The sequence below is a fragment of the Anticarsia gemmatalis genome, chromosome 17, assembly GCF_050436995.1.
Source record: "Anticarsia gemmatalis isolate Benzon Research Colony breed Stoneville strain chromosome 17, ilAntGemm2 primary, whole genome shotgun sequence".
Lineage (NCBI taxonomy): Eukaryota > Metazoa > Arthropoda > Insecta > Lepidoptera > Erebidae > Anticarsia > Anticarsia gemmatalis.
Genome location: NC_134761.1, coordinates 5,777,264 through 5,790,012, shown reverse-complemented (window position 1 = coordinate 5,790,012; position 12,749 = coordinate 5,777,264). Strand labels below are relative to the sequence as shown.

Here is a 12,749-nt window from a genome sequence, read left to right as displayed (position 1 = left end):
GTCGGTGCTGTCCGAAATTGATTTCACATCACATTAACTAGTAGTGAAATCGCAAGCATATTCGCAAGCGCTGTGGGCGGAACTTGGTATTGTAGAGTTAGACTATCTGAAATCATTTACTGTTGACTCTATTTACAATACTGATTGATAAGTGACCAACCTCACGTTTGCGGATCATTTGCCTTCATCAAAGGACTATTAAGTATTGTGGAATCGTCGATAAAACGTCTAGCCGAATAACTAATCTCATTTAACAATGGTGCAATGATTTTTGCTACAACCTTGTACCCGACTAATGCTTGAAATGAATTAAATCTCGGTTTTTGGTGCAATAACAAAGCTCAACTAACAATCACATCACACCTGTCCCTTCAAGAGCAAGATGCGTAAAAGTGAGTTATATTTGACGTCTGCAAACAATATTTTAAACTAACCTAAATTTCTGTTTACTCTACATCAGTATGCGCTTGAACTTCTGCTAACAATATAAATACGAGTTGCAGACAAACCTATGTAGTTGTCGCTGGGCATGATTTCAGAGACGTTGAGCCTGCAGGCGCCGCGTGGCACGGTGGTGACGTACGAGTAGCCGAGCGGCAGTCGCGGCCGAGAGAACAGCCCTGACACCAGCCGCCGCCCGCAACGTAGCTCGCGGGATGATGATACCGCCAACACACTCTCGTGTCCAACTGCCTGCCACAGAAACATTTACAATTAGTATCATTAATTTCATGAGTAAAGGGGTCCATTGTGGTTGTCGCAGTGTATCTAAGCATTTTCCTAGATTAGTAGCTATTTGAACTATGTTAAACTTAGATGACCTCAAAAGTATTTTGAATACAGGAATATGTCGAACCGAAATGTTCAAGTATCCTATTTACAGTACTTTGCCGCTCCGTTGTAAAATGTGTCCAGTTTTTTAGACAATTTAGTCAACAACCGACACCGACTGACTAACCCTAAAAGAAAAAAAAGTCTTGGATGTAAATAACAACATAAACAATGAGTCAATGTCGACTAATACAAAACCACAAGAGAAGATAAAATGTAAACCTAAATTACAGTTTAAAGTCGTATACTAAGAGGCAGTGTAATCGTGATAAGTGAGACATATAGAACTGTAGAAACAAAGTAATAACAAGTAAATGAGCAGAGAAGAGGCTGTAGCGACAGCGAGGCGCCAACGATACGCGGTGACGACAATCTTAACACAATGCTTCATGATCGTAATGCGTCGCGCTCTACGACTCATTGTTCGACGATGTGTCCACGCTCAATCTCTCTACAACATTGTGCGCTAACAAAGTACGATTTACGATGTTGATTAGGGTTTCTAACGAGCCGATTGGAAAGTCTAAGCCGGATGAAAATATTGTATCTACAGAGGCTATCTTATCACAAATAAAACAAGTTTCTTGGTCAATTGAAATGTTACTTTTACCAAAATGGACAAACTAATTGATATATTAATCACTTGTTCTACAAAAACAGTTTCGATAGTATCGTATCTAATGTCTATTACTAAACTTCAAGTTAATATCAAAGATACATTTAATAGAACAAGTCATTTGTAAATTTCGCCGAAATACCGATTGGAGATTGGCCAATGATCCGAGTGCATTATTTGGATCAAATAACATGGTTAGTGCATAACACACGTGTATATTATTACACTAGTTTTATTTTGATATTGACCAATGAAGTAGAAAAAAAATGTTTTATTTCATATCGGAGGTGTTATCTACATCTTGTACTACATGCTGCAGATATTCATAAAAATTGCTCATTTAACTCGTCTTGTCCTTTATTACCCCTAAATGTTTTAAACCACTTACAAGTATACCGTCTTTATTAACATTTTATCTCGTAGAAGGATCATTCAAGAACTATGTCCCTGTTTTTATAGGCTTATATTTGTGGCCTATTATTGTTTCTCATGATGCTTACTATTTTAGTACTCTAGCTTACATACCTAATAATTATGTCTATTTTAGTATTCTTCCTAATAAACCTGATGAGTAAGTAAATAATTGTATGTATTAGTAACACCTACGTTATTTTATAAGCTGGCCTGTTTCCAAACATGAACAAACTCAAGGTAATTGAACACCCAACTAAATTATGGTGCTGCTGCATTAACGATTCACTTCTACTGACATTTATTACCTCTAAGGCTTTGTCTCTGATAACTTCACACAAAACGCTCACTTTACGTACGCAAAGATCGCTTTAAGAGCATTACTCGTCTTTTTGTATACTGTTAATTAATAGAAACACTAAAGAAGTTTATATCAAACACTCTGCCAAATTATGTGAAGAAAAGCCATAAAAGGAATATACTTGTCCGCCTAAAATGAGTATACTCAACGCTTACTAATTCGATCATAAAATCAAATCTAACATTCTAATGATAAAATATAACGTAATTAAAACCTGACGCATACCACAATATTTAGACAAGTCGTGTTATTTTAATTTTTAAAAACATTGGTATTCCAGCTAAGGTAAGTTAGTGGTATTTCAAATCATTAATATTATTAATCCGATCACAATAATGTTTTCACGGACATTAATCAGCGAATACTTAGCGCAGTGTATTTATAAATCAACCCAAGTGGTAATTGAAAACGTCCACTAATAGGCTATTAATTAGGATTAAGCGTGAGTTAACGAATCACCTGTCGGTGAGCGGGTCCACGCCGCTTTGAACTGTGTTTTATGCGCCTCGCTGATTACTGAACGAGTTGCTTAACTGTGACAAACAATTGACCCGTAAACCCCCTTCATCTTTTTTTATAGCCCACACCGAAGTGCGCATTTCACATTGTTCAAAATGTGATGATATGCGACGGAATCCTATAACGAGGCATTAATTACAATGAATGCGGTCTAAACGCTCGAGGATTCAGTGTTTTGACTAATGAAGCGTGGGCGTAACGATGTCGACTTTTCTCACAAAACAAATGCGTAATGTCACGAAATGCGACATGTCAAATAACGCCGTTCACAAGTTAACATAATAAAAGCGACGCGTCCATAAACTGTCTATGTAATTGGTCAGAAAACTTTAATTGGCCGTAATGTCTTCTTATAAATCAATTAATACAACAACCTCCTTTCTTGGACTGCACTGATTATATCTTGACTTCTCGACTTGCTCATTGAACTGTATCATTTATAAGCTTAGCAGCAAATGTAATAAACATCAAACTGGTACCGGCCACCGGTGTACGTCGTATTACTTAGTTTGTTAACATTAATTAGGATAATCCATCATGATATATTGCCGTGCGTTTGTTCTAATCTAATAATACCTACATTACTTAATGTTATTATAATAGTTAGAGTACACAAGATGAGTAAACAATACTTACTAGGACGAAGAGCACGTAAACTAGGCCGGAAGTAGGCAGCATGGTGACGGTGTTGTCGATGTGTGCAATAGATAACTTATTAGATAGCACTGTTATTCACACGCGGATAATCTTTCAGACACACTTGATGGATGTCTATCATTTTCAATGACACATGTTGAAATTCAAAACTTCGTTAATTCTCTGTGTAACAAACGTTTAATGCATCATTTTCAGATGACAGATGGTTTTGTCGTAGGTGTTTATATTTGATTGTTAAACGATTAAACTATACAGTTATGACTTTCTATATAATTTATGTTCACTAATTTACGACCGCAACTTCTTGGTACCAGTCGTTAAATTGTGATCACAACATTGTCTCGTGAATCAGATGTTACAGGGTAATAATCTCGATAATAAAGCTCCTCAAACAAAGTGTTCCATGTTTTGTTTTATTACCCTAAGTTAAGTCTGGATTATCTTACTTGTGAAGCGGCATAAAGGTTCACATTCAAATAAACTCGTTTGCCGCGTCCAAATATTTATTGTACCAAAACATGCGTAAAATAAATGGAACATAACAATTCGCGTCATAAATTAAATTAATATCCTTGAAGGTTAAAGTGCGGAGAGACGAGCCAAAACACAAGCAGATATTTAAATAAAGTAATTATTATCGGTGCTCGTGGTAATGATTACTTTATTGTTAGTCGTACGCACTGCCAAGAGTAACGGCCGCTTTGATCTCGGTACATGAATTGAATTGAATTTAAACGAGTCTTAGGCAAATCCACATTGATATCTTTATACGATTATACGACTACCGGTGGCTTTGACGAAATCCGCGCGCGTCCTGCATTCGCTTCGATGTTATTGCTTGCGCATTCGTCATAACTCCTTTATTTTAAATTTACATAAGTCGGATATGCATTTTCAAGCATTTCAAGATTCCATTATGCTCTTGGCGACCGACTTAATTTACATTCATGAATTTCATGCACAATCCTCAGAACATCGAAGGATAATACTAACATTTAGCATAGATTGTATTAAGAAGAGGAGTTTATTTGTGATACAATCTAAATACGACTGCAGGACGCAGGTATGCAAGTCAGGGGCGCCACTAAACTAGAAAATCTAGAAACACTATTATTAGAATTTTACTGTATTTTAATGGTAATCTTGGTATCACTGAACTTGATCATCGGTAGTCTTTTACTTTTATCATTATCATTCTGTACGTTGAATCGGACATGTAATAAGCGTGTATTACTTATTTGATTACATATTAACTTGTTACTGAAAGTAGCAGGAATATGCACAGTTATTTAAGTTAGATTGGAATTACAAGCAATCTTGTGTCGCAGTAATTTAATACGTTTTTAACTGTTGGTCGCAGTCTGCTAAAAGACCTGTTAAAAGCGTAATTTATCACATTAAATCATCTGTAATATTCATGCGAATGTGCCTTTTAGTTTATTTTTATAACACATGCAGATGTTTACAGTCTCTGTTAAAAATACGAGCAGACAAATTTAATAACTGCTTCCTTAATGCACTTTGAGCTTTTTGTTTCAAAAGCCTATAATAAGGGTATTGTTTAATATTCATTATGGTATAAAGAACATGTATCTTATCACCACATAATTAGGTATTCCAAGTAGCTATTGACCGAGTTGGTAAGTGTCCCATGCATGCAGAACACGGCCTGACATATTAAACCTGTATCACAGGGATCATAAAACAGGCGGTGGCCATGCGCCAAGCTTTCACGTTGCGATTCATGAAGGTGCAACAACGTGCGCTCTACACCAACTGTTAGTATTGTTATAACACGGTCACTGGCACAGTAATGCTATCTATCAAAACATTTATCATTGCTAACATTGTTATGATAGTAAACTTTAAATGTAGACACGGAAAATAATTGATGTTTTAATCATACTTAAAACATTTAAAAGCATATTATAACCTTCTATCCGGGAATCAAACCCTTTTCAGATCCTTTCGTGGAAAGCCCCGATTGTACTTTACTCAGAAGTAAAGGGCTTTCTAAAGTAACAAAAATATCCCGTGTTAACAATATTGATCGTTTACGAAGTATTTACAAAAAAACCTACCTCTAACGATCAGATGGAACCTTCCCCGAAACACCAATTAATAATAATATGCATCGCGAAAGTTCAAAAGTAAGGACAATTGGTTACATAAAATCTTTTCAGCGTTTATATAGGTTGAATAAGGAAGTTAGTCCTTATTTATTATGCCTACAGTGTGCAACAGTTTTATGTGCGGGCGTCATGCACTTGACATTGTACTCACAGCTCCAGAACAGAACAAGAAACATGCACTCGAGCCACCTCGATGAAGATTTAATGACTTAGTTCCTGTCATGCATTTAGTGCCAATTTTATCTATGAGCAGTATATGAGCTCATCGGTACTGGAAATACGTTTTATTAATCTGAATCACCCGTGTTAGAGGACAACGTGATACCAAATCCATTTATCCCAACGACGTCATATTTGTACAATTTATTTCGTCTTCAAATATACTTTTTAAATTAGATATGGTTACATACATCTTATTTAAAACCTCATGACTAATTTAGAACCAATACAATCTATTAAGTAAAACCATCAATCTATTTTAAAGCACACCCTTGAAAGTGTTGTGTTATTTTTTTAGTTTAAACTCGTTTAAATTTTTATTGTCGATGACATGTATTAAAACCATAAATCTAACGGAGCTGTGTCCCTATTTAACCCCGATTTGGTCGCGTGTCACCACTAAATATTTCAATTATTGTTATAATGATATTTGTCGATGTGACGCGGCCACCATAAAATTTTAAACCCCTTTACTTAAGATGAATGGGCATTCTTTTTCTATTTGCCTTGGGAATTATTGTATTTATTGGACTGTTGCTCTGTTGAAACTCGATCGTGTCCACAGACAAACTGTTCAAACAGTTTTGTGGACCATAAGTATAAGTTTCATGTAAGAAACACTGTTTTAATAATAATAAATAAATAAATAATAAATAATAATGCAGCAAAGGTTATTTATAAATTTGTGGTTAAATGATAAAGCTGTTAAATTTCACGTTCTTTATTATAGTTATAGTACATAATTGTCAATCTATCATCTTTTTACGATCGGACATCCATAAACCTTCTTCATATATCTGGTTATCTACATATACTTTATCTAATAAATTAAGTTATACGATCGATTTATTAGTAATCAATTACAAACCATGTTACTTCACAACATAAAATAGAATCTGTGTGAAAACACCACACCCACTGACTGAATTAATGAATATTAAAGTATTTTTCGATCAAAGGGTTCATTTAAACTTAATAGCTGTTCTCAGTACATTTAACTACATGTACAATTGCAAGCTATACACCATTAAAGACCACGTCATACAATCAAAACGTACAGAAGATGAGGCCGACTTCGACCTCTTTGGAACATGACTTTAAAATTGGACCGAATAAATGCAAAGCAAAGTGCTGCGTTTCATGCAGATATAAGGAATACAAAATATTAATTCCTCGTGGCCTGATGCCCTTTAAACGTGAATGTGAAATAGATACCTAATAATCCGCTAGAAGGTAAAAAGAGAAAACTAAACAAAGTAGTGAAAGACAATATTTCAATGAAATTATTTCTCTTCGGGATTATTAAATACTAGCTGACCCGCGCAACTACGCTTGCGCCACATAAGAGAGAATGGGTGAAATTTTTCCCCGTTTTTGTAACATTTTTTAACTGGTACTCTACTCCTATTGGTCGTAGCGTGATGATATATATTATAGCCCATAGCCTTCCTCGATAAATTGGCTATCTAACACTGACATAATTTTTCAAATCGGACCAGTAGTTCCTGAGATTAGCGCGTTCAAACAAACAAACTAACAAACTTTTCAGCTTTATAATATTAGTATAGATAGGCTACACTATACAGAACACTACTCAATTTGACTGTCAAATATGTATTTAATTCGTGTAAACAGAACATAAGCGATTAATCCGTTGTCAACGTTGGCCACTGTCCAGCCACTAAAGTGTACAAATAATAGGTGCAAGCTGTTATACGGTGAGTATCTCGATCATATGACGCTGTAATAACTTGCATTTATCTTTCAACACATTTACAAGGGACAGGAAGCCAAACAAAATATTGCCGTTTAGCTCCTCGTAAAATGTTTAGTTTGTAACATATTGTGTTCTCGGCGACAACATAAAATCCAGAAGGATCTATACGTTTATAGTGCAAGAATAACACTGTCCTGTATCTTCTAATCCCTTGATTTCGTAGCTCGATTCTCTTCTAGTATCGACTACCGACCATCGGCTAGCTATCGAGAAGTTTTGCATGAAAATCTTATCAGCGCTTCTAGCGGACTCCGTAAGAACTATTTTGGCAGTACATTTTAAATGTCAAACTTTCGATGCTCAACAATACCGACTGTAGAAAAATGCGTTACTGGTCATAAAGTATTACGATGTTTGCAAGACATTAATTATATTATTAACTGCTGACTAGTGAAAATATTCTTTTACTATACGAAGATTTATACACATGAAATCTTTAAAAAAAAATTTTAACGTAAGCGACATGAAAAGTTTATCAAATGTACGTACACTTCTACAATCAGTCACTATCTTATTGCAAAATTCGGTGTAAAATATGACTGTAAAACTTCTCCTTGATGTTTTATAGACAATATTTCACCATATCTCTAAAAAAGTGGTAAACGACTAAAGATTTAGCTAAAACAAGGTGTCTATGGGCAATATGACTCAAAAAGTCTAACAATGGTTTTTACATCACCCTGTGTAATTCAGCAGTAGTTTATGACAGTTTGTGCCATTATGCACTTTTGGTGACCAAATCTTTGTTTCGGGTTCTAATGCGAGTCTGTTAAAAGTTTATTTGGGTATAACAAGATATATCTTGTGTTGCAAAACCATGTAACCTTGCAAAGGCGCCTTATTTCTTAAAGACAATATTCATGCCTTAACGTCCACAATCGCAAACATTACGAGAAGAAACAAACAAATATTCAAATTTATTAGACAAGCAAATAAGAATCAAAAGGCATTAAATATCTTCTTAAACGATGCAAATACCACATTCTGTACACAATCACCACACAATAAATTGTGGTCAGAGAACATAAAGCAATGTACTATTGACATGTTAATAGCTGTGCCATTACACATTTCAGAGAATAACAATGATGATGAATGGCAATATGTCCGAAATAAAGATGTACTCTTTAAGGAGTTAGAATGTCCCCACTAGGGTTGACAACATTCCAAACAAGTCTATGACCATAACATTCTACTTCACGTCAAATATAACAGGCAAATTTGTACGAGATGACATCACTGAATGACTGAAAGGGCCCCGACAGATAAGAAAGCCATTATTTTAGCCGTCAGACGCATATATCTTAATTAAAGTCACGTAGTTCTTTTAAAATAAATTACACTAATTAGCACAGTGTGGTCGAGTTTTAGGACAATGCCAGCCCTACAGCAGATGTTAATCAACCTTGTAGTAACCCCAATTTGTTGATCAGTACTTGTGTAGCTTTTATAGCGGTCTTTTAATAATTTCTTAATGAAAAATTAACACAAGGAGTGTCGCGGATGACGCGGCGAAAAATTCTCGATCAGACGAGATCAACGCACTGTCGCCGACTTTAATAAAACAATATTCGTAATAACTTTCTAACTTAAATATAAACTCTTTTTACATTTTGTTAAATAAAAATGGTCAATTATCATGGTCTGCATAATATCTCATCTTTTCAATTTTTAAGTATGTAAAATCAAATATAAAATAACGTTCGTAATATTGTCTATGTAGTAGCTTAGAAAGATATCTTTTGAACTAAGGCATAGAGTCAAACAGGGAGCACTCATATTTTTCATATTGATCGTGAATTGAGTTCGAAATAAATAATAAGGTTATTTGTAAAAAAAATATGAATTCACAACATCAGGTATTATGTGAGTAATATTTATACTAAAATATCAGTTTTTCATATTAAATAAACTACAATTTAGTTTCAGATAAAATTATTTCAAACTTTACGAACTTCAAAGAAGTAATCGAATCGATCAATAAATTACGCAGCAGTCGAGAAACAGGAAGACGTGAATAAATACGAACGAAAAAAGATACATTGCATTTAGTGCAGTTTCACGTTACAATCATACCATACGCGACGATGAAAATTGGCTTCAAACTGAGAATACCACACGCGAACCATTCACAACTACTAAATATAATTTTATAACTGTTAATTACACATTCATTAATCATATCCTTTTATTAAAAGTGTGTAAAAGAGAGATTCAGATAAGATGGTTGTAAGCATCCGGAATACGGGACTCAAAACGTCCACTCGACAGTCAACTCCGACAGCCGTCGAATTAACATCGAATCGCCATTGACCAATAGTTACATCACTCAACATACACCATAATTGTTAAAGATAAGAGATTATTAACGGAAATTAAATTATTCGCTTGAAAGCAAACGCTAATACGAATAATTTAATAAAAGCTTTCCAAACGCCGGTAAACGCGACACATTCTTAACGATAAGATATTTTATTGTAATGCTTAGTAATTTTAGTAAGTTCCAATAAAACATAAACCAAACTGTCATTACGACACTTTTTTCGAACGATTTTCTCACTTAATATTTTTATTCGAACAAACTTTTAATTAATAAAATGTGTTGATAAAAAATATGCGAGTTTTTCGAGTGTATGCACGTATGCGCTGCGGGGAGGCGCGCCGCGAGCCGCGATGCTGTGCACTACTGGCGCGTAAAGCACGCAACTCCCGCGCATTCATATGTGGAAAACCGACAAACTGACAGAGTGGACATCGTCCCGTCACATACTGAGAACACTCGCACTGCGACCACACATACATATGTCACTAACTCACTACCAACTGTTCACATGTGATATATGCTCTCATAACAACTCATGACAACGGCTTTTGGTGATTAACAAGCGTGATTATCATTTGCTAATATATTACTAAATAAACTTGATAAATTTCTTGTCACTGGGCCAATAAATGTCAGGTACAAAAATATATCATCGTGTATTACTTTCGAATAAGAATAAACTACTGCATGGCCTAACAAACTATTAATTCGATAGAAATTGAACAAATTGAACCTTTGTGGAAAAACATATAGTTCTTTGTTTTGAAATGGACCTTACCCAAAAAGTTTTTAAGTATCTTTATATCTTAGTTGTAAAATGGAAAATCCATTATTACACCTACTTATTTATACATAATTTCCATTTCGATAACATGAAAAATGCACCTTAAAGTATGTTTAAAGCCCGTTGTGTCACGAACCTACTACTAATGCATCGGACGTCATAGCCCGTTCAGAGATTCAATTTCGTAAAGCTCGCACCGAATGTAATGATTTATTCAATTGATCAGCATCGCTCCCGTGACTCCAACACGTCTATTAAATAAAAAGACTTTCATCTTTTAAAACACGTTCACAAGTTAATATTTCAAAATACTTACATGAAATGTTACTAAAACAGGTTGTATATTTCTTTACATAAAACCTATCAACTTAACATGCATTGTCTATTATGTGAATTAATCAATAATTGAGAACGCGTATTGTTCAATTTAATTTGATGTCACATAAGTATTATTTAACGTATAACGGTTAAGGGATCAATTCGAAGTCATCGTGAACATAAATATCTATTCATATAAAACTGCTTACGTATTTTACGATAGTTTACACCCTTGTCTGTTGTCTCATAAAACTCTTATTGTTCATGACCACGATCTGCATGATTTTCTACCATTATTTGCTGTAATTACTTGAAAGAATAATTAATGATTTATTTTTACTACTTGTCAGAACAATTTCAAAGCAGTCATGTTTGAAATACTTTAATTAGTTCATTTGATCAGCTACCCAGTGCCCATATTATAATGATGAATCATAGGGAAATCATAACAATATTCTCTGGTCCAGATGTGCTGAATATGACACACCATACATACCAGATTTTAGAGTGATGAGTGATGGGAACAACAAATTATTGAAAGGAATGACTCAGAAAATCTGTTCATTTGTTTTCTAATATGGCGTTTATTGTCAAAGTAAAACATTACGAAACTAAATGTCTGATATAGTTTCACTAGTTAAAATGTTAAACATACAAAATGTTACTTTTCAATAATGTTAGGCACTCAGTGCTTACATGTTTATGACCCAGCGCAAGAAAACGTTTTGCTAAATGTTAAATCCGTAATCATTTTACAATAACTAGTTACAATACCCTACAAATATCGCATTTGCATACACAATAAATATACGTATTATCAGACATTGGCTAGTAGTTAGTGGTAATTCACGAAATCTGCGAGGATTAGCGCCACGGCGACATATTGGATTAAACCTCATAAATTGTATTTGTTAGCTGTAGTCAGTTTTAATCCTAAGATTTCCTCGAAAATTACATTAGGACTAAGTTTCTAAATTGACATATTATACATATTAATCGCAGAACTAACTGTGCCATTTTCACTGGCGCCGCCAACACAACCAGTTCGTAGAAAAGATAGATTGAGTCATGCAATAAGTATAGCACAAAGAAAATAATAAATCGGCAATAATAAGTATAGGGAATGGTACCGTAACATTATTTCGCTATTTATAGTGAACTATAAAATGACTAGTTAGTGGTTGGTTGGTTGGTTGGTTGATGGTTAGTGGGATCATACAGCATATTTATTATTATTTCATAGTTGTTTATTTATATTCGTAGTACAACTACTATATGTAGAGCTATCTGATTTTTCATAGGAATTTACATCTGGAGTTGATGCATCTCACAAAGTAACTACACTTATTTCAATGGCTGTAATGACCACGACTATAATAAAACAGGCGAAGGTATTTAAATTAGTTGATTATTCTGGAATCACATATTAATTAATTTAAAAGAAAATGTTGTGATACATTTTGAAGCTAAAATTACACGTTAAATGTGTTTGTTTACAAGCAGCTAATAACAGGGTATTAATATTTTATTCAGGTGCAATGTTTATAGAAATGACTGTCAGAAGGATTGCAATTAAATATCTATTACATGAGTTATCTGGGGGCTAAACGTTCAGTTGATTGACGGCTACTAGCAACTCGTAATTAAAGCGTATCCTATAGAAATGTTCCAGCCATTTGCAAGGTGTCAAAGTAATGCCTCGTGGGATTAATTAGCCTGTACCATTCGTCAGACCAGTATTCTGATCATGTCTAAATCAAATCACTACTGAGCTTTCTACATAAACAGTGAAGGAATGCTA

At 34.4% G+C, this 12,749-nt stretch overlaps 1 protein-coding gene across 2 annotated transcripts in view; it reads right to left on the bottom strand.

Moving 5' to 3' along the window:
- LOC142979919 (ADAMTS-like protein 4) overlaps positions 1-12,749 on the bottom strand; it is a 53,628-nt gene that overhangs the window by 7,702 nt on the left and 33,177 nt on the right. For both annotated transcript variants that reach the window (XM_076125149.1, XM_076125150.1), the window contains exon 8: positions 510-693. In XM_076125149.1, the coding sequence (XP_075981264.1) occupies positions 510-693 (184 nt within the window). The remainder of the gene's footprint in view (positions 1-509; positions 694-12,749) is intronic.